This window comes from Rissa tridactyla, chromosome 8 (assembly GCF_028500815.1).
Source record: "Rissa tridactyla isolate bRisTri1 chromosome 8, bRisTri1.patW.cur.20221130, whole genome shotgun sequence".
NCBI lineage: Eukaryota > Metazoa > Chordata > Aves > Charadriiformes > Laridae > Rissa > Rissa tridactyla.
The window spans coordinates 35,206,334-35,233,373 of NC_071473.1; the positions used below are offsets into that span (position 1 = coordinate 35,206,334).

At 36.3% G+C, this 27,040-nt stretch overlaps 1 protein-coding gene across 4 annotated transcripts in view; it reads left to right on the forward strand.

Annotated features, from left to right (window-relative positions):
• DPYD (dihydropyrimidine dehydrogenase) overlaps positions 1-27,040 on the forward strand; it is a 365,455-nt gene that overhangs the window by 111,495 nt on the left and 226,920 nt on the right. For all 4 annotated transcript variants that reach the window (XM_054212158.1, XM_054212159.1, XM_054212157.1 and 1 more), the window contains 4 exons: positions 100-261; positions 9,260-9,456; positions 13,481-13,562; positions 17,104-17,191. In XM_054212158.1, the coding sequence (XP_054068133.1) occupies positions 100-261; positions 9,260-9,456; positions 13,481-13,562; positions 17,104-17,191 (529 nt within the window). The remainder of the gene's footprint in view (positions 1-99; positions 262-9,259; positions 9,457-13,480; positions 13,563-17,103; positions 17,192-27,040) is intronic.

Below are 27,040 nucleotides of genomic sequence, written 5' to 3' on the forward strand. Positions count from 1 at the left end.
GTATTTTCTCTTGAATTTTTGAATTTTTGCTTCCTTGGTATATGACTCTCTCTCTTTTTTTCTTCTTTTTTTCTATGTTTTTTTTTCTTTTTCCTTCAGAACTACTATGGAGCTGCCAAAATGATTCTTTCTGACAATCCACTTGGCCTGACATGCGGAATGGTGTGTCCAACATCAGATCTCTGTGTTGGTGGCTGCAATTTGTATGCCACTGAGGAGGGACCAATTAATATTGGTGGATTGCAGCAGTTTGCTACTGAGGTAGGACTTGTAAATGTGTTAAATTCTTTGTATGTGCCAATGAGCATTGTCTAAGTGTTTACCTTTGTTAATAATTTGTTTAAAAAAAAGTTGGTACTAATAAAATAAAGGCGTAGGAAGTTAGAATAATTATCCTTTTTCTTACAGCACATTCAGAAACTTGGAAATGCTTTCATAATGCAATACTTCGTAGGAACATAAGGAACATTATTTGTGAACAAGATGACTCTTTAGAAACACTAGGCGTTGAGACAATTTGTTTTATAATGAAAGATTTATCTAAGCCAGGTGAAATTGTGGATGTTACTGAAGTAGGCTGCATAAGGCAAAACATCAAGCGCACCTGCCTCTGTAGCTGCATGTAAGGAGGCATAGAACTGTTCTGGGCACAGGGTAGATTTTATAGCACAATTACTGCGCATTTGCACCGGCTTCAGGGCAGAGGAAAAGCTGCAGGTGATTTAGACTTTTTACTGTACTGTTTTCCCAAAACTAAGTAAATAAGTAGTTTCAGGTTGACCTGAAATATATGTCTATGTGCGTCTATCTAGATAAATACAGATGCGCACACATGCAGCTTATGTGTAAATATATTAGTTCATAAAAGTATGTGTATATTTTGGCTACTGAAGCAAAGGTGGTTACTTGCTGCTTGATGTTAGGAAGTCTTCTCAAGGGTTTCTGTTCAAGTGCACGTGCATTATTTGTGACTATATAATTTCAATGCTCCAATTTCCATCTGAAGAAAGACGAAGGCTACTGCTCATTTGTTAACTTCCTTTGACGGCATGGAGAATTTGTACGAAAGTCATGGTCTCAGCTGACACTTCATCTGATCTGTCTGAAGTATCTTTGGGTAAAAATTGTGACTTTGGTCTCTGTAAAAGTGAGGAAGTTGTGGCTGTAGAAAAGAAGCCATATGCACGTGTGAAGATGGCACATTTCTGTACAGTCCTTAACTAATGAACATGTCCCTCTTCTGTATCTTGAGCCATTTGGCTGATCATATTTACAAACATACGATGAAATTCCAGTCACCTTTACAAAGCCTGAGAAAAAAAATTTTGTAGGACAGACCGAAATAGAAATGCGAATCAATCTGGAAGTAACAGATGATATGTCTGGAAGGCCAGTTTTTTTCCTCTGCTGTCATTCATAGATTTCACACCCTCTTCTCAATGGCTGTGGGTCATGATTCGATGAGCAAACGTTCCTACCTGCTGCAGTTCTTCTCTTTTCACCTGTTTGTATCTCTCCTTTCTTCTCTCCAGGAGACTTGTAAACCTTCTGGAGCAACTGCTAAACTTTTCTGCGATCTGTTGTTGAACCTTCTCTCCCCTCTGTCATTTAAGTAGTTATCCACTTCAGTTTTCTTGAGATTTGAACATACAAGCGTAAGAATCAGTACAGTTTGGACCAAAGTTCTCATTTACAGGATGAGGTTAGAGACACTGAACTGTATTTGTTCTACATGTATGTTCAGCAGTTGAGTTTTATCGATCAAGAGGCAATTTTATTAGCTTTTCTTCTAATGGCCTTTATTCCTTGTATGTAAAAAACTTCATATTTGTTGCAAAGCAGAAGACTTTTTTTTTTTCTTAAAAAGACAAAAACCCCACAAACAAAAAGAAAAAAAAGAGAGATTAAACAGTTGTCAAGTAGATGATAAATACAATGGTGAAATATTACTGTTTAGGAACCAAATGCAAGTAATATCTTTTAAAACTTGATTTGTGTCTCCTTTTAGCCCTAATGCCTTGATTAATAGAGAAGAATTATAGCTTGATAGATAATGCTAAATATCTGTCATTTTTCTTCAAAAATCTTTAGAAATCTATTAAAAAAGCTCAGTGCTAGCACAATGATTGATAGGAAAACTGCAGAGAGGGTGAATAGCTCAGAATGGCTTTGCTCCTAATGTTTCAAGTTTGTTTAAAGTGTCAAGATATTAGTGTCACGAGTTCGAACAAAATAAAATTGTTATACAGTTCTATTTAGCACGCTAACAAAAATAACATTTCAGTAATTTTTATTATCCTTAATATTTTTATAGTGTAGTTGTTAATAACATTTAGATTTACTGCTGTTTAACAAAGAGTTTGTATGTATCGTAGTACTCATAATTAGTAATAACAGGCAGTCACTTTTGTAATTAAAACTTCTTTTACCTTTCAGTCAGTTAAATTTTACTAAGAAAGTATGTATAGTTGAAAAAAAATATAACGGTATGAGTGCTTCCAAGTAACAATCATTATAAACATATAGATTAAAATACTGAAGAAAATCGTAAGGTACTACTGCTCATACAAAAATTGGCCCAGATACCGCAAGTGAAGTGTGTTCCAAGCTTTACCTATATGAGTAACTTAGCAAATTGTGTAATTTAGGTGTGCAACATGTGTTACTCTTAATGAGAGCTGCGTGGTAATTCTCATGCACTGTGTAATAGTTTTTCCCACAGGGCCTTATTTACTGAAAACTCCATTGTGCATAAAGCCACTTTTAGACTTTTTTTCCTTGGAATTAGTCTGAGGATCTTAAACTTGATGCATTAGGAGAGCGAGCGATAACAAAAAGCCACAACTGCTAGCTGAGATAAAAGATAAAATTGCAGTAAAGCAGGAATGTGGGTTTAAAATGGAAAATATATGGGTATGACGTATGCCCCTTTGTGCTTCTGAACAATGACTGATCATCTGTTCATACTGCAGATAAAACTCCCTAATTGTGAAATATTTGTCTTGCATACTGTAGAAAAAAAGATATGGCACCTTACCCCTCCTGAATTTTCCTTCTGCCCTTCCATATAGCTTTGTAACTATGTTAGGCTTATTCTCAAAGTAAATTGTAATCCAGTCTGAAAAAATGCGTATTTTGAAAATTAAATGTTCAAGTGGAAAAAAAAAGGGAAATGTCCATTTATATTTGTGATGTAGAATGTGTATACTGGGATGCAGTTACCACGGTAACTGTTGCATCTAGAGAATAACATGGAGTAAAAGCTCAGTATTATAAATGATGAGTGTCAAGCGCAGGTTACACCTGCGACTGCACAGGTCAAAATTATATTAATGTCTTTATCTGCCTCCTTTGCCCAAGTATTTAGAATCAGGAAACATCTCTGGGTTTGGAACACAAGTTCAGTGAAAATATACTGAGATCGCAGTGGCAATACATGCAGGCATGAGCTATATCACTGTCAGTCCCACAAAATAAACTAAAATTACTGGTTACTCAAGTAGAAGTTTGTAAGCTTGAGTAAAAAAGAAGTGTGATCTATTACATTGTCTGTTGTAGTATTAGTAAGAAGCCCTCAAAATCTTACATTTCTGGATAGACATTACTGAATCTAAAGGTTCTCCTGTGTTTCTAGTTAATCATTCTGAATGGAGCAGCACAAGCTAAATAGAAAATATATTATTTTAATCACTGCATACTAGATTTAAATACTAGATCATTTAATACTGTGACTCTTGTGCCAGCTACAGTTCTGGTGATTTGTTCCTCTCTGGAGATATCTTCTGGCTGCTGTTGCAGCAGAAAGAAATTGGAAAAGGAAACTTGATATGTTTTTTTCCTAAAAGATGCATTGCAGGTGCTAGCCTGCTGTTACCCTAGGGGCAGCTCAGCAGAGCGCCTGGTCTGGGAGGTGGGCTGTGGTGAGGGTCCCCCTCTGAGTGCTGAACCTCCCTTCAACACCAACCCACCACGGGCAAGGAAGCAACGGCTGCCCAGAGGGATTGCTGTGCTGAACCCTTGGGCTCAGGGTCCCTCTTTTAATTGCATATTGACAGCTCTGGTCAGTCTTAGCCTGGGTGGGGGGAGAAGGTGGTTCTCATGGAGCTGCAGCTCCTGCAGTTGGATGGCCTTGGCGTGTCTGCCTGAGCCCCTCACCGTCGCCAGCTCGGATGGCCGCACTGCATCATCAGAGGAAGTTCGCTCTGGGGAACTTAAGACGACAGGACAAACAGAAAGAAAACTCTATTTGTCTGCATGAATTTTTATTTTAACACATCTTTAGGTTATTTTCTCTTTTAAGTCATGTTAAAATCTCTACTAATCCATTATAAAATTTTAGGCCTGTCTGAAAGGGGTCATGTAGCCTTCTACAGTAGTTCAGGGGATGAATCTGAGGACTTCTGATTTCTCAGACCAATGCTGAAAGACTTGCTGATATTTGGACAAGTTAGACAAACTTCTTTAGAGCATGTTTGACAGACATGAAACGCTCTTTGTGTTTTTTAAGGCATTTACATTAATGTTCCTATGTCCTTTTTAGTGGTGGGATTCATGAAATGTTGAGGTATGGACTCTGCAATGTCTGAGATCCATGGGTTTTCTTGGTACTGGGATAATATTAACATATAGTTATTATGTAGGTTTGAAAAGTCTTTAATGAGACGCTTTAGGCCCTAATTTTGTCAACGCTCATCTACTTGCATAAAAGTTTGCAGTGCTACTTTAGCTGTTAACTTATGGAGGGAGGATCAACCAAGTTTTCATAACTAGCTCATGTTTGTGGAAAAAACACTCCCTGTACATCCTGTGCTATCCATTGCAATTAAATGAAATTAATTGTGTGATCATGTATTTTGACAACTTGAAGAAGATTACTGTGCATCCAGTTTGCTTAATTTTTTATTAAAATCTGTGCAGAATATTATCTTCTCCTTTAAATATTGAACTGCCCCATATTAATGTAAACCAACCTACAGATAAATATCCATGGAAACCAGTGGGAAAGTGTGAAACTAATACACACAGTTCCCAAATGTTACTGATTTCATCGCTGATATTTTTCTTTCTGTACACTAGCAAAATCTGATAATAATTCAGAATATACTAATAAGTTTCACACTAAAATAAATTCAAGCTAGATGCTAATGTCTACGTCAGTAGCTGTTTGGTATCTCATCATCTTCGTGAAGGATATTTAATGGCAAACCTGACTGATAAACTTATTTCTATCCCCTTTTAAGCATGGAAGCAAGCATTATGCCTCAAGAATACAACGGATTTAGTTATGAAGCTGAAAATGATGTTACTAAAAGATTAAATTTTCCCACTGCCCCTTCTATGTTCCTCATTATTTCGTATTACTTAAGAAATGTGACCTTCTGTGTATGTCTTGGAGACTACCAAATATGCTTTTTAGCATCCTGTCTTGTTTCATAGAATTAGGGAAAAGCTTTTTTATATTTTGACATTGAGGTTAAACTTTCAGTCTATTTACTGTTTTATTGGACACATTCTTTGTCATAGTCCAAAGATAATTTTAAATGAATGTGAATTAGAGTAACACTGTCTGACCATATTTGAATGCTTCAGATAGGTGGAGAAGGGTATCTACAGTATATTCCTCTTAGAAAAATTCTGATCAGAAAACTCAAAAGTGACTGAAGTGAGTTACTTTAACTTATTCTAATTTATATAAAAACTGAGGTAATGATTCTGAATAACAGTTCTAACCTGCTCTAATGGTTTTAAATGTTTTAGATTCATTTAAATCATGCTTACTATGCCATAAAATGATTTTCATCAGGTTAGCAAAATGCATTTCTCTGAGTCACCTGCCACTCTCTGCCAAATGTCACATCTTTTCATCAAAACATGCTAATACTAGAGTCGTGTGGTGCAGAAAAGAACCAGAATTATATTACATGAGGAGAACAATAAGCTTTTCCCTGTTTCCATTGTGAAAACCAACTAAAGTGAGTTGGCTAAAACTTTCCAGGAAAATTAAACTTGAATCAGATGCTCAGCAATTGAAACCACCGTAGTTTGCTTAAGTGGGAAATATTGTGGAACCTTAATACAAACTTGTGTTTGCATACAGAGCCTGGAATTACGCTCTTTTGTCGAGCATACTGAATATTTTGGAACTGCAGTGAAAGTATGTTTGATTTACAGGGGAGAACAACCCCCCAGATTTCACACTGGAGAGAACATTGGGCAAGTGCGCTCACACCTTTACATGCTAAAGTAATGCAAATAGGGAAACTGTAATATGTTATAAATAATTGAATCAAGAGATAATTTATTTTGGTTGTTGGAACTTTAGCAGAATAGATTGGCTGTTTTGGTTTGGTCAAATTGTATCTCACTTGAGGACAAAGTTTGCATAATTTTTTCGTAAAGTGGTATATCCTTTCTATGGGCCCTGATGGGGCCATAAGAAGTGGATGGAATCTCTGTGGGTTTAGTTTGAATGGGCCCTGGATGGTGAAGTAATGATGATTGCATACTATCTGATAAAAAGGTAAAGAATAAATGCCCAGCGTTACTAATGTCTATTAATAATATATCTAATCTCTTTTGTTTGTCTATGAGACAGAGCCAGAAGGAAGGACAGACGTGGGACTGATGTCTTTCATGTCAGTCTTTCCACTGAGAGATTCAGCTTTAAAATTCATTATTTGGTCTCATTTTCCTGAGTGGGTCTTGGTTAAAAAGCACTGCAACACAAGAGAAAATCTCCATCCAAACAAAAATGAAACCATCTTTTTGAAGGGAAGGTGGATAAGAAAGGCAATTATATTAAACTTTACTTGCATCCTGACCACAGTCTGAGCAGATTAAAATGGGAGAGGACAGTTGCGTGTAACGTGGCATTGAACACTTGCTTGCAAAGTAGTCATCTCTGCACACCAAAGGGTTTGTACAGAAGAATTCAGTGATATTTAATTAGGTGAATTACAGTGTAGGGAAACTTCACCATGAGGTGAGTGAAAATCTTTTGAAATGCATTGAAGCAGTTTGCTATTTTCACACAGTTACCCTGCCAGCCTTAATATGCAAAACTGCCACTGAATTCCAGATGGCAAGATATCACCGCACAAGCTGGCTGTGCTGCATAAAGACAGTTTCACCCTGTTTGCAAATAGGCAGAATTAAAGTTGACCATTCAGCCTGAACTACTAGGATAATCCTGCATGAGTGCTTGGTTTCTGAAGCTTAACACCGCACTATAGTAGCGTGGCACTTTAATATAACGTTTAGTTGAAGGGTGTGGCTATTCAATAATAAATATAAAAATAATTATGTTAACAATAAAGTAAATTTAGTGATAAATTTATTAAGCATATGCATATTCATAATGCTCACCATAGAAATTAAATATGCAAGTTATATAATTTGTATTACTGAGTAGCCTTCTAAAACAATTGTATGAGACTAATGGAAATTTGGTATCATTCAAGCCATTTCTGTGTGAATGTAACAAAGCAGACATTTTAGAAATACTGCATTTTGGTTATCACAGTCTAGTTTCACAGTACAATATAAGCTTTTCAGCCTGTGAAATCCATTAATAACCACATTAAACCTTCCCATATTGTATGAATTGTCAGGTTTAAATGATTCTTTTTTTAAAACAATTGTGTGTCTCTTGCTTCTTGCAGTTTGTTAAAATGCTATGTCAATTTACAAAGACTGGGGGAATTTGACACAGAAATTTTAGAGGGGGAAGGAACTAATCATTGGTTTACCTAGCATGAGTGCTCAAGTGCGCATGAAGAAAATGAACATTGATTCAAAATTTAAATTAAAAATTCTATTCACGAGTGGAATTGCCAAAGTTTAACTTGAAAAACCTTTGCTTCTCGAGTTCCAAGGAAAGTTAAAACTGTTCGTAAATGTGTTCAATAGCTTAAATATAATATTTATTAAGACAAATGACAATGTGTGTATTTTAGAGGACTAGTTAGTACTTGTGGAACACAGTTCTGCATGAAATAGATAGGGAACGATGTTGTCTTCTGGTAGTTTTTGAGGTGCAGCCCTGAAGTGTCTGAGAATCCCAGTGCAATGAACTCTCGTATCCTTGGTATAATATTGTGCCTCTGCTACAGAGATACACTCCTTGGATTAAATAGTTTCCCCCTAATTCCTAAAATAAAACGAAGATGTAACTATGTTCTTCCATGCTCCTAATCTTTAGTAGCCTGCAAGGGCTGAGTCTATTCTTTCCTTTTATAGGATATGCAAGATAGAGACTCTATTCCTTCCCCTACAATGTATGTAAATGCATAGGACAGCGAAGTATAGCTCAATGAATGTAGAATATCTCTGCCTTAGCCTCTTACCTGTGTGCCTAAGCAAAGAGCTGATTTAATGCAAATATGAAATAAACTGTGTGACATTGCAACTAGGTTAGGAGCCAATTGTGCTGGGTTCTGTTCTATACATAATCGCGGTCAGAGAGTGTCCCAAAATACTTTTAATAGTCATAGAATCATAGTCAAGACAGAATGGAGCAGCTCATCACCATTTTACACGTGAAGAATTGAGGCACAGGGAGAACAGAGTAACTTTCAGGTATGCCTACAACTTTTGGACACCTGATTAAAGAATGGAGAACATCTGAAAGAGATGAGTAACTAACATGAACTAAGTCCTATTAGAATTATCTAAGAGGAGGCATTTAAAGCGTGGGTTACCTTTGAAAATATAGCACCAAAGACTAGGGTTCCTAAAAAAAAATTCTCAAAACCACCTAAGATTGGTTACCTACCAACTCTAAAAAGTCAAGCCATTTATGATTTATGAAGGATCACACAAGATGTCTCTTGAAGAAGCAAAGCCTCTTTGCTGGCATTGCAATCCTTTGCATTATTCACAAAAAAACCTTTTCTAGTAGTAAGGATAATCTGAACATTGTTTGGAAGGAAATTCTCTGCCATCTGTCTGACTTTGTATTACTATTCTGTTATGGGTAATCTGGTTCCGTCTTCTCTGTAAAATTTACAGTAGTGAAAGATCTGACTTCAGACATTTTTTAAGACAAAAAGAACCGTAGAAGGACCAAACCCTGCAACTACACTATCCTTCACAAATGCACATCATGTCATCTGGGAATACCTGTAATGTTATGAAGCGATCTGCAATAATACATCAATGATAAGTGACAGTACTAACAGAAGCTTTCATCATGTTATTCATAACAAAATTTAAGGAGGGAATGTAAAGTCAGTAACCTGTTGAATGTATTGCTTTTCAGGTGTTCAAAGCTATGAATATTCCTCAGATCAGAAACCCTTCCTTACCTCCTCTAGAAGATATGCCTGAAGCCTATCACGTGAAGATAGCTCTCCTTGGTGCAGGACCTGCAAGTTTAAGTTGTGCTTCCTTTTTGGCTCGATTGGGCTATTCAAACATCACCATATTTGAAAAGCAGGAGTATGTCGGTGGCTTAAGGTAAAAAACAATGACAACAAAGCACTGTTTCCATTGATTGTAGAAAGCATAGCAAAAAGTATTGCGCAAATGTAATTGATACGCAATCCCTCTACCTTTACCAAAGCAAGTGAATAGAAAATTTCAGATCTGGAAAACTTATTTTTTATTTTAATAATTCGTCGTTCAAGTTAAAATGGGTACAGTTACAGGCAAGCTTTAACTGAGATTGTTGGCTATCTCCTATATTCTCTTCAAATGACCTCTAAAATTCCAGGGTGCAATATTTATTATCAAATTAACATTTTTAGAAAATTTTGTCAGGAACTATTTTCCCTTGTCCAAAACTTTTCAAACAAGATGAAGTACTTGTAGCTCTATGTAGTGAAAGAATTAGTAGATCTTTAAAATGCTTTAGACAGATATTAAATTCATGGAGGATTTTAAATTTCAAATGCTTTCATGAACTACCTTATGCAAATAAAGGTGTTAGTGAATAAATCCATCATGTGTGCCTGGACTTCCAGCCTTAGTAAACCATACCATAAGAGTGAAATAAAGCCCCTACAATTCTCAACCCTCAACAAATTGCAAATACACAAAGGAAGGTACCTTTGCAGTTTTCCTGAATGGTGAACACTTGGCTGACACTTGCATGGTGTCAGGTCCCCTACACTAGAAGATCAATTTTTACCACTGTAACAATAGCTGAGATCATATCTTATAAATTTTTTGGAATCCCTAAGTATAAGATAAAATATTTCAGGAGCTGAGTAGTGGATATCAACCCATTCAAAATAAAAATTAAATTTTATGTGTTTAAGATATGCTCACACTAAAGTGTTTACAAAAGAAAAAGTGGAAAGAAACAGAGAAAGAAGGGTGACACGCTCGCATTTCTCACTGCAGCATCACTGAAATCAATAGACTTGACACCATTAATGAATTTGATCCATAATGTCATAACGTCAAATACTTGTTCAGTGCTCTGGAAGATAGAGAATCAGTGCTGGAGAAGTTGAACTGATTACTTGCATTTTTCCCAGTGAGGTTCAGAAGTATTCTACCTAATTATCAAGGTGTTAATACATAAGCATTTAACCGTGGAGCTGTTTTACTTGAACTGGTTGCCACAGAGGACTGCAAATTTAGTATATGAAATACCAATTCACCTGTTGAGTAGCACAATAAGTATCAGATTCAAAATCAGTTTTGTTGCTGTAAAGTAGTAAGAAATAATGAGATGTTTCCAACAATGAAGCCTTATTTGGTGATAGGTTAGACTCAGGTTGGACTCAGCAATATAATATGGTACTTTCTGCAGTTGCATGCAGTGCTGCAGATGCTCAGTTTGCATCTTGCATTATTTGAAGCAACGTGATCTTAAGTTGCATCTGTTCTTCATGTTTTAAGCTGAATTTAAAATAAAGCTTAGTCTGTTTGTTACACTGCAAAAAGCCTTACAGTAAGTTTTGCCTGTTCTGTGCTGTTAGTATCCTTAATGGTCAAACAGTGCATTATAAAATGCATTTCTTTTTTCTGAGTCTTAAATACACATAGCAATCAAGGTCAAATTTTACTCCCATTCATTGTAGAAAGTTTCACATCTGGTTTAAGGGCATCAATTCCTTTTGTCCTTACTTTAATCTTGGAACAGAAGGGAGGCTGGCCTGTGGCAGCAATCATCCATTATTTCATTTGTAAGGCTTCACAGTACATCTTTTAACAAGTTTAGGTTATTGATGGGTGTGTTTTCAAGGCTTCATAAGCTATTGCAAATGGTTAACAAGACCAAATTAATTTTGTATTTGGAATCGGCTTGGAAGGGCAGTGCTTGTGCCCTTTTTAGTTTGCTCTGCCTTTTTCTAAGTGTTTTTACCTAGGATGTTCCTTCACATACATGTTGCATCATAGCTAACTTTAATAATATTGCAACACTAGAAAGGTGTCTAGTGATTGCAGTTCCTGTGGTGTGATATTTAAGCATAGCATAAGTCTGTGGTTATCTGAGCATGTCTGAATTTTTCACATTCATGGGCAGGTTTTCCTACATTTCACCAGTTGCGTAAAATTTATGCTTTATAGTAGAGTAGGCATGAGCAGATCACGCTCTTGCTTAGAGGCCATGAACAAGCTTCACTGCTCATGCTCCTATCTATGCTACTGGTTTACAACATACCAAAATGTTTCTCTCACTAGGACAAAGGGGTGTCCCTTGAGCAAAAGTAATTTAGGATCACTGAGAAACACCAAGCACCTGCCCAAGCACCTCTAACTTGGACCAGATTTGAGGAAGAGGTGAATTTTTGGGACCCTGTTCCCATCCACTGCATGCCTCCTGCACCTCTGCCCCATTTCCTTCTCCCCCTCTGTCTCTTCATTGGAGAGTCTGAGACTGTCTTTGGCTGCTGAAAGAAATTGTATCATCAGAATTATTGACTTCATAGTTGACTTTCATAAAATGCAGCCGGTAAATGTGGTAAATGTGTGTGCATGTGTCCCCACAGAACTGTGTGCATTTGCGTATGAACATATTTGTACATTTAGGGGTGTGTGTGTATATATATATATATGTGGGTATACTCCACAGCACAAAACTGTAAGTAAATGTTTAATAAGAGAAAAAAATTGTTTACAAATTCTGACAGTGACATAACACAGCCAGTGCTGTTCTGTGTTCTTCTAAGACATCTCCATGTCTTCATGGAAATGACAGGCCTTCAACAAATATATAGGTGGCTTGGAAAATAGAACTTTCTGTTTTCTAATTAGATTTCTTTTTTGAATCTCTGTTGCATAATCATACTGATGTGTTAGTTTCTGCCTCGGACACCTTTTTACTTAGCATGACCTATGAAAGTTTTATTGTCATGACACATTTATTATATCTGATATTTAGAACACTTCATTGTACACTGGTCATGAAAGGTAAAAAAAGGGCAGTACTACAAATGATAAGGAGGAATTATCAAAACAATTAAAGTTGATGCAACTTGAAATAAATAAAAACTTTCTGGCTTGTCAAAGATAGATATTAAAGATGGTGTGGTCACTAACAACATGTAAAATAAAGCCACAGTGAATCTCTTGTGCCAGTGCTTTGTTATGGAAATTATAGATCCATTAATTTGAAAACATTGGACTGTATGATGCTTAGAAATATCTGGGGAGAGACTTTCACTTTTCTGTATAGTCAGTTTTTTTTCATCTTCATTGAACAAAAGTATCTAAAATAGAACAACACTGTGTTTACCTGTAATGTGTTTTACGATAGAGTTTTGGAACTGGCATAAGTACATGTCCTTTCGTCGGAGATAAAAAAGTCTGTACTAGTAGATATAGATGGAGATTCTATGCTGGCACTGCAGTTTTCCCGTACAGGAGACTTGTGATTCTGGGAACCTGAAGATGTCATTCCTAAACTTCCCCAGGAGGAAAAAATGCCAGGACGTCAAAAAACAGACTCGAAACCAAGAGCTGATAGAAAATTACCAACTGTCCATCCTGAAAGATCATAAAAAATTTATGAAGTAGAGATGGAGGAGGCTACAGATTTTTAATACCACTGCTCAAGATAGCATATGCAACACTTTTTAAAAAAATGTATGGGACATTTGATTCTTTCTTATTGGATAGCTTAACTGAATGATTGTTAGAAGATCACTTTGCTTTTAGTAGCCACGAGATCTTTTGTTAAATGGATGTCTTAAGTTTGTTTAGTGTTACATGTTCTGGTGAACAAAAGGAGTAGAGCTGAAGCTCTTTTGGACCCAAGCTTAACATATGTTAAATGGTTACCTGCAAATGTGGGCAGGATTGGCCTCGAGGTATTGCCTTCTTGGCCTATATTTTTAGCATTGGGTGAATAATGCTGTTTTCTCACTCTAACAATTTAAAAATGCCAACAATCAAGCCTCAGCACATTTCCATTCATACACATGAAAATTAACTACAGTGTGTTATAACTATTGAATTTTTAAGAAATAAAAAAATCTTTTCTTCCTGATAGCTGGAAGTATTTCACAAGTGTTTTTATTTATTTTAGTACATCTGAAATCCCTCAGTTCCGATTGCCGTATGATGTGGTGAATTTTGAAGCCGAGCTTATGAAGGATCTTGGAGTGAAGGTAATGAAAAATATATCCTGCCTATATATAGCTCAAAGAAAAAAGAACAATAACTCTGCCAAAGATTAACAGCAAAATGTCATGCACATTAGTAAAGAACAATTAAAAGCTACGCTAGACAGAGGCAGGAAGATGCTTCCTCTTGCTCAGGGCATTTGTCTGTCTCCTGTCTGAATGCCACTAGTTTGGAAAAGGGCAATCAATAGTTCTCATCTGGCATGCCTGCATGTGATTAATTGTCTGTAAGAAACAAATTCCTAAATTGCTTTAGGGGTTCAATGTAGCTATTGGAATGATTTGATTTTTTTAATCGAGTTTTTTTCATGCAAGTTTGGCACTACTTAAAACATTCATATTTGATACTTCTCCTTTTGTTCCCTCTCCCTGAGTTTTTTTCTTAATGGTTTTTCATACAGTCTTGCATCCAAGTTAATTTTATAATAAAATGCATCAAATTAAACAAAGTGTTAACATGATCATCTATTATAAACAATAACAGTCATTCAACTTCTTGGAAAGCAATAGTTATGCATTATTCTGTTAAACAAATGTGTGTTGTTATAGATAATGGGAACATTGCTTTATTGTTAATTTAGGGCTTGAGCTGAAGATTTAGATAGTATTTGCAATGGCTGCACAGTTTAATAGAAGTTACAAATGTAGAATGCATCACTGGATCAAGTTTTTGAGTACCAGGAGGGATAATATATTTTTAACATGATACTAAAGCATTCAGTGAAGCAAGAAATTCTTCTTGGAATCTTCTGTGTTGGTTCACATAGTAAAAGCAATAGACTGTGGTCACAAGACCCAAGTGAGAACCTCATCCTGCCCAGGTTTTATAAAAATGCTGGTAAGATGTATGATAAGGCTTTAAATGCTACAGGTCTATTTTTCTACTCTAAAGATCCCTTTGCGACCCTTGAAAAGACTGACAGAATGGAGATTGAGTTAGGGATGGGGCTAAAAACAGAGCACTGAGACAATTTTCGACAAAATTGCTGGGCATAGGCTCCTGGGAACGCTCTGCCAAACTCAGTTCCCCAGGCCTTCCTGTTGTGACAAGGTTTCTAGAATAGACTCATAGAGCCACCACGTCATCTTGACCTGCAAGTCCTCTGCAGTTTTGAAGCGCAGCAGAGAATCTCAATGTAAATTTGCTTCTAAGTTGTGCCATTGGTTTGCAATTGACCCTTTGGCGAGCTGGTTAACCAAGTACCTTAACTTTATGCCTCTATAAGCTGGAAATATTTTCTGGTGTTTACTTAATGCATTTCAAATCTGTGGTGGAAGGTGCTGTATTGTGTAAATGCTCAGTAGTGCTGTTTATTCAAGTAATTCTACTGAAATTAGTAAGAATTAGTCAGCTGCATAAGGATTACAGAGCTAGGCCCTGTGAGTATTCTGAATCCCCACATAAAATAGTATTGCCATTTAAATTCCTTCATTAGGTTTTCATAACGTATGTACACAATAGGATAAAAAAATGTAATGACAATTTATGGAGTGTATTTTGTTGCTGGTGAGGATGTAGTCTGTATTCTTGAAAGGATTACAACTGTACATGGCTTTTTGCACCTCTGATAAAATTCATACTAAATCTCCAAAGACAAAAAAACCCTCATTTTTTTAAGCATTGTACACTGTATTTTACGTCTGCCTTTTTTTTTTTCCACCGGTAAGAAAAATGTATTAAATGAAACACAGGCAGATTCAATTACAAACAAGATATGCAATGACATGAAGACGAAACTGTTAAGATCACAAAGTATAATGCTTACACAACAGAACATGGCATTTCGTAAAGTGAATACACAAGTGATATAAAAAAACTGGGGAAAACGTTCAAGTTCGGAGAGTCTAAAGTACGGAAATACACACACACCCGTGTCAAGAAGTACAAAATATCAGAAGAAGAATCACGCATGCTTTATGTGCTCAAAAGCCTCAGGGTTAGGAGAGATGAGCAGAAGGTGTGTGTATCTTCAGTTGCATGACCTCTACGCAGGAGACTGCTATAGTTGGTTTGCTGAACACGCAGCACTCTTCCTCGTCTCGCTCTTGTAACAACTGTAGTTGCTCAACCGGTGCAGTGAGTGCTCAAAGCAGGATTGCTGGTGGAACATTACTCTGCAAAAACTTTTCAGCTTTTGCTTATGGAAGTAAATGGTAGTTGAACTGAAAAAAATATAGATTATAGGTTCATTTTTATTACTGTGACTTATTTTTTTTCAATAAATGAATACCAGTCACTGCACTCTGGGCATTGTTGCTTGTCAAAATTAGAATTAACAAGTGCAAGTTTAACTCAAAACTGATCTCATTCATGATTTTGAAGACCTTTGTTAGTTTACCATGCAGAACAGTCTGCTTCATTACGAACAAGTAAGGCGTGCTGCAATTTGCACAGAACATTCTTCAGGCTTACTGCCATCTCTGGCCCAGACTTTTGCAGGCAGGTTTTCTGCATCTGCAAAAACACCATTGGCATCACTGAGGGTTTTTGGCATAAAGGTGTTCTAGCTTCTGGTCTCAGTGCAAAAAATTCAGGCTGTGAGCTTTGAAAGCGCAGCACAAAGCAATATCATCCTTCCTTTGGGACCGGCATTGCATTCTGTGCCATTGGAGGCCTAACAAGTGCCTGATAATGTGCAGGAAAACATTGCTTCATTTTCCGTTCAGAACCCCTGTTAATACAGAATCATAGAACATAAAACTATAGGGTTGGAAGGGACCTCTGGAGATCATCTAGTCCAACCCCCTGCCAGAGCAGGGTCACCCAGAGCAGGTTGCACAGGAACGTGTCCAGGCGGGTTTTGAATGTCTCCAGTGACGGAGACTCCACCACCTCTCTGGGCAGCCTGTGCCAGTGCTCTGCCACCCTCAAAGTAAAGTTCCTCCTCATGTTTAGGTGGAACTTCCCGTGCTCAAGTTTGTGCCCATTACCTCTTGTCCTGTCCCTGGGCACCACTGAATAGCTCATGTCTTTTATTTTCTTTATTTCTCTGTTAGAGGCTCATACTTTCACCAATGTTTCTGCAATAACCTAAACTGCTTGTTTTTCATTTGGTGTGCTGGGTGATCTATTTAGGGCATATTCCCTAAAGGAGGGTCTTGCTTCCATATCATGTTTCCTAAATTCTTATTTTCACATGGGAATATAACTTTACGTAGTCAGCACCGAACACAGCTATTTACTCACAGTAGAAAACTGCCATTTTCAGCTTTACTTCAGTATTATGTTCCATAGACAGGCTTCGTTCATTTGTTTAGCTTGCTGTTTTAACTTACAGCAGAAACCAAGCTAGCCCATGGTGGCCCCCATCTGAGGATAATCTGAAGGTACCTTTTACCCATATCAGTTTGGGCCACTTGCTTAAATCAGAGCTAATCTGGCCTTTTAAGCCTGGCTTAAGGGGAAAAAAAAATTATTTGCTTTGTTTGTTCACTAGAAGATCCTGCAAGATGTCTGTATGCAGGACACGATAGAAATTATTTTCACATTATCACATTAAAAGCAAGTAATCTTTAATTCTTTCAGATAATTTTTAGCAAAGGCCTTGCAGTGGATGGGATGACACTCCGTACCTTGAAAGAAGACGGCTATGAAGCAGTTTTTATTGGAATAGGTAAGAAGAGCTCACTGTTCTGTGTTTTGTCATCTTGAAGCTGAATACTGTCTAAGAATAAACTGGGACTTGTATCTGTGTTAACAATATGATGTGAGACAGTTTCAATTTGATACATTGTGAAAGTATGGAGTATAAGGAAAATTTAAAAAACAGGAAGCTGAAGCTAATCTAGCTGTCTTCAGACAGTTATATGTTAAAATTTTCAGATTTATATGATAGTTTTTTAAGTAAGATGAGAATATAGCTGAATGGGTTGATTTATTGTTTGTTTAAATAGTTAAAAAATGAATGAACTAAAAAATTACTCGTAATTAATTGTCATATTGGCCTGGAGCGATACACAAATTCAGCTTTCAGTTTTTGTGAACAGCTTACTATACCCACATAATTACTGACTCTATATGTAAGCCAGCGATACCATGCTTGGTTGCTTTTTTTCTTTCCTCCATATAAAACATGTGACATCCTTCAGATAGGCTGTACTGAAATGTAATTATGGGATGGATCAACAAAATAACCGGACTTCAACTTACACTAAAACTGGCATCATAGGTCTTCTCTCATATGCTGAAGAAGTCCTGCACCTGCCTGCTATTTGAATCATTGCTTCTTTTTAATGTTAGATTAGAACTGTTACCCATTTACAAGTATTTTGAAGTACAGCTGGACCCATCGCTACCATATGATAGGCATGTTGAGCAGGCATCGTCTACAGTTGGTATGAGGCTTAATGCTCTTTATTGATCTAGACGTTGCCTAAGTGAACATAATAGGAAACAAGTTGTCCAACTGTTCCGCCTTCCTATTATTGATTACAGAGATGTAATTCTTAGTACAGTGACAACTGTTGTTTACCATCTGGGTATGCAGTATAATAAGCTTTGCAGGTCTATTCTGTCATGTGATTATAGTACAGAGCATTGTGATTTATATAATCCTAAATCCTCGCATTGTTAGAGACCTTCCATGTACAGGAATTCTGATGTGTCATATTTTGATGTGATAGTATACAAGGCAATGGTCCAACTTATCTTCTTTATTGTTTTAATCTATGCCTTTCAAACTGCTTTGCAAAATCTCACCAATGAGGGATTAATTCATAAATAAACACTTGCTTTCGTAGAGTCTAGCATTTAGGAAAAAATTATCAATTTTTTTTTTTGGAATATCAGCATGGTTCCCCTGCATTTGTGACTCAGAAATTTAAAATAACAGTTCAGTTAAAGGTTAGCAAAAATGACCACTGAGCACTACACAGAGGATTGGAATGTTTGTTTTATGTATGGATTTATTTTCTGACCTTAATAAAGTTATCCTGATACAAAATATTATTGGTTAGAAATATATATAGACAACATTGTGCCATGCAGATGCTAGGTAAAGGGACACAGGCAGAATTTTAATAAACAAGAGAAGTATCTGAAGCATAATTCTCCTGTAAACCATGTGTTCACTGATTGTGTTAGGAAACAGAGGGTATAAATGCTAATGAAGGATTATGTGTTCCTATAAAGTTTTGTTATTTGAAGCTACCTTGCATTCATGATGAAGTTGGTCCCTGTCTGTACCCCCATGTCTGCCTGTCACCTGTCTTTTACAGTACTGTGTAAGGCACTGGGCAGTAATGTGGCCCTGCGTGCTGGTAGTGAAAATGGAGGACAAACCAAGGAGTTACAGATTTCTAGGGTCAGCTATATTAATGCAATAGAATAGATGCTGTCAAGAACAGCAGTTCTTCCATAAGGGGTCTGTACTGTGTATTTCTTTTTGTGTTCTTTGCCTCCTGAACAAACATATATTCAATGAAACGTCCCATTTGAACATTACCCTGAATCATGGGAGTAAAATAATTAGAGAACACTAATTACATAAAATAGAAGCTTTTTTGGTTTTTTTGTAAATGTTGTTGTAATTTTCTTATGAATGAATCTCTACCTTGATGAAAAATAAACGTGGTAGTTTTCAATTTTCTTTCTTAGTGGAAGAAAGAAAAAGTGAATGGGTGTGTAAAAGAAGATGAAGTCCCTGATGGATGAGGGAGTACACTGTGAGAGGATTTTTTCCTAGCAATGTGACTTTGAAGAGCACACCTTTAGTCTTGCAAATGAGATGGAACTCAAGAATTTATCAGTCAGGGTTGTACAAGAGTCCATGCATGAGCCATGAAATGGAAGAGCACTTGTAAATACAGGGCAGGTGGAGATGCAAGAACTCTGAAAGCTATTTTTTTCACAGTTACGTGTCAGGAAAAATCTATTGCTCTCTGGGAATGTCACATGAGGTAGGGAAAGTACACTCCTCAGCTGGAGTCTATGGAAGGTAAAGCATAGGTGACTGAGGCTTGATCGCTTCTAGCAAGTGACCATATTGAAGAAAAATGAATAGCAAAGGCTTTTTATGACAGCTGTTTGGAAAAGTATTAAAAGTATGCTCTAGTCAATGTATTTGCTCTTTTTCAGGCTTGAAGGGTAAAGAATTCCTAAGTAGTTCACAAATGGATAGAGGTTTACAGCCTTATTCTAAAATAAATAATAATTTGGGGTTACAAGGCCATATGTTGAACTAGCAAAGACTAGATCTGAGGAAGAGGTCTCATAGTTACCTGGATGAGCCGTAGTGAAAGAGATTGGTCTGGGCAATGGCACGCTGGAAGCCAACAGTGCCCTCATAGCAGGACCTCAGCACAAATGGTAGGTGAATTGCAGTCACAGGATTGCCTGTTACCTTTTTTGCTTTTGGTAGTTCCTTCAATCTCCTGTTTTTGCCTTATCTGATCTGTGCTGCATCCAACTGGTTCCTTATACTGTACCTCTGTTTATTTCTAGAGGATCAATATTTGAATTGCCTCTTCCCTGTCCATCATTTACTCTCACATCCTCTCAGTTTCTCGCTACAAAGATGTGTATTTTGCAACATCTAGCAGCAGATGTATCTTGTGTTTTGCATACAAGGACCTAAGAGATAGACCATTTTTATATTTTTTCTCCATCAGTCCTGATTTCAGATTACAGCTAACATGTGTTAAAGGGTAGGCCATGAATCTCAGTTTCTTCCATCAAAAGTAATGATAGACAATAGCACGCATGAGACTTTTTTTTTTTTTTCCCCCATGACTAAAAGGCAGCAGCCAAATAGAGGGAGGAACAACCTCCTAAATATATTCTGGGAGTCTTTACTATATTTTTTGGTTCTCTTTCCATTGTCATTTAGTTTGGTGCAGTTTCTAAACTTACTCAGTCTTACTTCAATGGGCAATTAATAATCTTGGTTAAGAATTAAAGATGTAGAATTGGAGTCCTGAAAATTTTAATTTTAAAATTCTGTTTTATCTTCCAGTTACAAGCCTGCTGGTTTTATTTTGTTATGAATAGGAATTAAATCTCTCAATTGAAGTTTCCAAGTTTTAAAACTAACCTCTAAAAGTATGCATAGAAATAAAAAATACTTCCCAGATTTGATAGATTACGCTTAACATACTCTACCTAGCATTGGCTCTGCTTTTTGATAAGAAATGTTTGTGAAGAATTTGTCACTGAGCTGACAAATCAGTTTGAAAATGTTGCTATTAAAAAAAAAAAAGGTCTTGCATCAGTTGCTGCTTTCTGTAAACACCATAGAGACTCAGGGCAATAGAGAATCAGCGTGCTGAGAGCAAAAGGAGAAATCAATGATGGGGTGAGGGGCTAGAGGAGAGAGCACATGGTCCTCGGAGACAGCAAAGCAAGGCAGCAAGAACAGAGTAGTCCAAACACTTTACTGTGTTTCTTCGTTGACTTTCAGGGTGGAATACTTCTGATTTTTACAAAAAATGTCTATGGATATGTGTCTCGCTTGGCTATCAGAGCAAATGCAGAAATACTAGGCTTTTTATTACTCATCCTTCTTGACGTTCTGCTACATTCTTTGGAAAACAGGATTCTGTGGTTCTGGCTTTTAAGACTCCATAAAGCATTGTATATTCTTTTTGAAAGAGAAAATACAAAACTTTTTGTAATACAACTGTTTAATTGAATGAAAATGAATGACCTAAATATTTAAAGTATTTAAAGACATTTCATATGAGACTCAAACAAATATATAGAAAGGCTATCACCATAAACATATTTTCTGCAGACTTTTACACAAACCTCTCTCATTATTCTGTATTATTTTACCATAACATAGGGGTTTTATATAACATTTGCATTCTTTTTATATAAGGATCAGATAAGAAGATATCTTCAAAGATTATACCAAAAATTATTTGGTAAAATATTAAAAAAAAATCTTAAGCCCCCATTCCCAAATATTGCTTAGGCACTTTAACTTTAGTGTCTGTAGGCTTAAACTTGCAGCACTAACTTTCTAGTTAACATCTCATTATAGGGCAAATGTAACTAGTAATGAAGCTTTCTTTTTCTTGTTTCTTCCTCCATCTTGTGATGTTGAATTGCTATAAAGTCAGTTTTACTGTATTAGGGTATTCAGAGGTTCTGTTAAATACTGCAAAATGGTAGGTTAGATGAGCATACAGAGTAAGTCTAAGCAGATTGTTGCTTGGATGTATCCTAAATAGTATATCCTGCTTGCAGGGGTTAAAACCGTACATAAAAAAGAAAAAAATGAAATCCCATGTGGAAGGAACCTTTGTGATAATTGCAGTCATTCATAGTTAATTAACATAGCATTCAAACAATAATATAATCAGATGATTCCATTGATTGGAATGAAATTACACACCAAAAAACGGAATTAAAAGTCCAAGCATTGATGTACCTTGTTTTTAAAAAAAACCCTGTGAGATTGATTTACTGTCTCTTCCCCAAAAAGTAAGTAATCTCCTCATGCCTGTTATTATCTTCTGATTAACTATGCAGTGCCACCTGGTGTGCAGATGGGAAGAATATTACACATCAAGAGCTCTGTTCACACCCACCCACACAGATATAAACCTACATGGCAAAAAGTGAACAGATGTTCATTTTGCTTGTGCTACAGGAAAAAATTGTGCATCGTACTCCTGATTCATAAACTAAATTTGGAGGACAAGAAATCTGCATATGGGGCCTGTAGGCCCATGGCCAGCACAGACATTTATGGAGGAAATATGTCATATTCAAAATAGTTCTTATTTCAGGTTGTGAAGAGAGTTTTATTTGTTTGCTGCTTTGGTTTTGTTTTACCTTGTATTTCCGAGTTTTCTTTTCTCTTCACTTGCTATTTCACTTATCACCTCCAAAGGGAATAGTTTAGAGGCAGAGTTATTTGAAAACATCTCCAGGATTTATCTGTTGGTTGTGTGTTTTTCAGAATTGTTTTCTGTTTCTTAGCATTTAAGATCTTCCCTAAAATTATGCTTTTAGGCCTCATTGCAAAGACCTGTTTGGCTCAGCGGTAATGTAGCAAGTCCTGTAAAATATAATGCATCTTGGTTAAATACGGAACTGTAGTGCAAGTATTGCATGGCCTTAGGCTCTTAGGATCTTCAGCTCTATTTTTGGAGGTTTTTTGCTGTTGTTTTGTGTTATTTTATTATTTCAGAAGTATTTTGACACTTCATAGATTTTACAATTTTTGCTGCAAGGAAGCGGAAGCCTAAAGATCAGCTAAAACACAACAAGCAGGGGAGAACAATAATAAGTTGGAAGGTAGTGCAGGAAAGAATGATGTTGTTGGAAACACGATACTCAAAATAAATATGTGCCTAGCTTAGTTTCTGTGTTGGTTTTATGCTTGTAGACAAGGGTTGTCACTGTCTCAGAATCTTGCAAAGACGGTGCTTTTCACACAGAATTTTAACTGGTGACAACAATGGCCTTTCGGGTATCAGTATCCTTATGTGGTAAAAAATAATACAGGCCGCAGAGCCAGGGAAACACTTGGAACTATGTTTTATTGTGACAAAACAAAATATTCAAATCCATTTAGCTGCAAAAAGCTGTGATACTTTGGTATTAAATATAATGAGAATGAAGTCATCAAGATGAGTCATGAAGTCAGAGAGAGCGCTTCGAACAGTTTGAAGAGCAACAGTGATGAAGAGCAGTGGAAGGATCTGAACAAAGCCAATTCAAAATATTTCACAGTTGCGTAACTGTAACTGGAATAATTTTAAAATTAAATTTAAAAAGTTTGTTGTATTTTTTTTTAAATGAAGATCCATGAGAAGGCCAGTGATAAATGCATTTGCAATTTAGTACAGAACAGGATCAAAACTGCACATTGAACTGCAACTGCATGAAATGAAGTCCCAAGGAAGAAGGTCTACACAAGTCTGTGCAGCCAAGTATAGGACTTCTTTATAGTCTACCTCCTGGTGAGCCTTAGCTCATGGCTTACAGCTTGGAGAATGAATGTACCCTTCTATAACACCACATTTCTTTATTTTTTCATATATCAAGAGTATTATAAACAAATTACACCATAAATTGGTTCTCATACAAAACTTGCTGGTCCTCAATATTTGTGTTATTCACATCTTCTGCTACTCTTTAGTCTAAAAACATTTTGTTATTAAAAAGCAAAAGGAATATAGTTATATTAGAAAAGGAACTCTGTGAAAGACCCTGTTCTTACATGCTTATAACAGATGTTTGAACTTGCTTTTATTCCCAGTGCACCGTCTTTCCTGGAGACCAACAATGTACATATGTACAAGAATTTTGATGCTTGAGGCGTCTTTTTCTACTATTGGCATTTGTAGTAAGCTGTTCTTCCAGTTCTGCAGACCTTACTACTGCTCTGGATATCGGTGGAACATTACTAATACACATCGGAAGCAGCAGGCAGTTGAAAGCTTTTAGGGCTCAGATGCACAAACCAGCTTATTTATTATTAATAGTCTTAGGACACTTTCAAAAAATACTAATAATCTGCCCTTGGGCATCCTTAAGTTATTCACTTGCAAATTACACAGATTTTCATGCTCTTATTTACTTATCTTTCCTCCCAAAAAACTACTTAGCATAACAATCTCTCCTGCACATGTTTTACAAAACACTCTCCTGTCTCTTTCCAAGATGCTGGACAGTTTCCCTGAAGAAATGCTCATCTAAATATAATGACAAAATCAATTTGATTCATATTGTTTTAAGCGTAGTTAATTTTTTTAATATCTTAGTAGATTAATTCATCTAACATTGTTTAGCAATTTCGGAAATTTATTCAAGCATTTATTTTTAAGCATTTTGATATTTGAGAAATACATAGGAAAAGAAAATACTGAACAAAATGGTGATGTTAGATACTGCATTTTCATATTCTAATGTTACACGCTTCAGTGCTTTACACCTAAAGAAATTAGCTTTGCTTGCTTACCTGTTGTTTCTGAAAGTTCGCAAGCCTTTTAGATGTACAAGTATTAATTATGCTGCCATCTTTTTACTTCCACATTAATACTCAGACAGAATGAACAACCATCTAAAATACAGCTGGTAAGTTGGTGCAAATCCATTTACTTTAGTTGAGCTCTCTTTCCTTGTAAGGAGAGTGCGTGTGGTCCAATACGTATTTAATGCAATCAGACACTTTTTGAAACGTTTTTCTACCTGATACTATGGGAGGACTGGCACAACATGAAATTTAAACAGGTTTAGAAATTCCTTACTTTTCTTCATCTTGCTTTCAAGGGATAAAAGGCTGGTTAAAAACCTAGGCTTGTTGCATTTAAATTCTTTATTTTTAAAGATTGTACAGACGTAGGAAGTGTATCAAAATCTCACTTGTTTAGTCACAATTATTGGTGAGAAGATGGCAAGTGCTTTTTTGTGCTAATGAATAAAGTTTTAAGCAGTGTTCCTGTACGCATTTATGTCTCATAAATATAATGTCTCTGAATTCATATTCCTTTCACTGCCCACTCAACAAGGGGTGTATCTACTTATTGAATTGAATTGTCAAGTTAGGATGAAACCTGGATTTGTGCAGTGGATTTGTAGTACTTGTTGAAGGACTTTCAAGATTTCTTTACGAAAACTTCTTGCGCTGTCACTTCTCCGCTGCGGGAGAATGGTCCCTAGGAAGCCACTGCTGGGCACGGGCAGGGCTCAAGGCATCCATCTGACCTGGTGGCTGTCTTGTGCTTCTCAGTCACCTGCTTCCCTTTTCAACATTGCTTGGTACTCAGGGCCTTTGTTGATCTAGGAACACTTTGGTATAATGAAGGGCAGTAACCTTATTTCAGGGGAAAATCCTGACACCCGGGTGTGCTTGAGGCCAGTTTTGGTCCTTCGTGTAACTTGGGGCACGCTTACTAGTGATTCTGTTTGTCTGGGTGGGATTCATAGTCTGAGGGCCTTCTGAGAGCTGTAGCCTTCTTTGCCTGTGGTCTGTGCCCGAGGGAATCCCTCAGTCTTTCCTTCAGGCTCAACGTATTAATTGAAAAGCTTTCCTATTCCAGTAGTATTTGTAATTTTCTTATCCAATACAATAGCTTCTACACCATCATAGTAGAGATGCCTTCCAGATCTCTTTAGTTTTAATGGGATGGTATTTTTTAAAGGCAACAAATATCTGAGAAGAAAATGTTACATGTACGCTGTAGTAAGTAATCGCTAACTAAGCTATGTAAATATTTTTTGTGCTGTGTCTCGAATTTTGGGTGGATAGAGATCATCCAGGCTTTTGAACCACTTGTTGTAGTCATGATACTGGAAAATTGTTCTTTACTATTCTAAGCTATACTTTTAGGAGATGCCAGTCATATGGTTGCTTTTACTGTGAAATTAAAAGACATTATGTAAATACATACGTTAATGATTACTAAGACTGCATATATAATTAGGGTAGAGCATGTAAATATTATAGAATGTATCACCTGGCAAGTCTTTTGAAAGAAAGATTAACATGTATGCAAATATTTCTCTGGGTGTGTCCTGTAGGCTTGAGATCAAATTTGACATTCCTTGTGCATAAAAAGTCACATAGATAGTCTTCTGTGCGCATTTTATAGTATCAAACGATATTCAAAATTTGGCACTTTCTTGGTGATGTCACAAGGTGTGGGGTATGTACAGTAATTAAGATTCACTGTTTGTACTGTTACTGCTTTCAGTGTATTAATGCTAAATTTACTGTAAATTGTCTTTATAAAACAATGTTTACAAGATTAGAAGACAGAAATAAGCATACTAAGTACTCGCAGTGTTCAGATAATGCTAATACAAATTACATGTTTATCTAACAAAGGAAAATATTTTCCAAACATTGTCCTTGACAGTGTTTTCTTTCACAGGAAATCCTTTGGCTATTGTTCATTCATTTGTGCTAAAAATGTAGTAAGCTGAACATGAGCCATTAGAGAAAGTTAAAACGTATTCAGCAGCTAGTGTGATGATTCAACATTCCCTCTAATGATCTTTGGTGATTAGTTTCATAGGAAGAAAAAAAAAAAAAGAATAACGAGAATTTAAAGATCAACAGGTTTCAACCAATTCATCTTTAACATTAATGCTGCAATTGTGTGCAATTGTGCACTTACCAAGTAGAAACTTGTGATGTATTACTACATTTCTAAGAATTGTCAAGGTTTTGTTTGTTATCGTTTCACTGATGTAATGGAAAATGGAATAACACTGCAGATTTCTTAGTTGTTTTTTTTTTGTTGGAAATTATTCTTTGTTGGTTTGTGAGTAATGATAATAGATGGTTGTTTATTTGAGTGTGATGTGTATTTTTAAGTAAATCCAAACAGTTTAGCTAGTGAAATTTCAGTACCCGGTTGTCATTTAAATTGAGATGAAATCATTAACCGTTATCAAAGACCATTTCTCAATAGTACAATACTTATAGCTTTTTCTCTAATACATTGGATTTTTTAAATGAGAATGGAACATACCTTCTAAAAGAATCAGTTAATCTAATTTTATA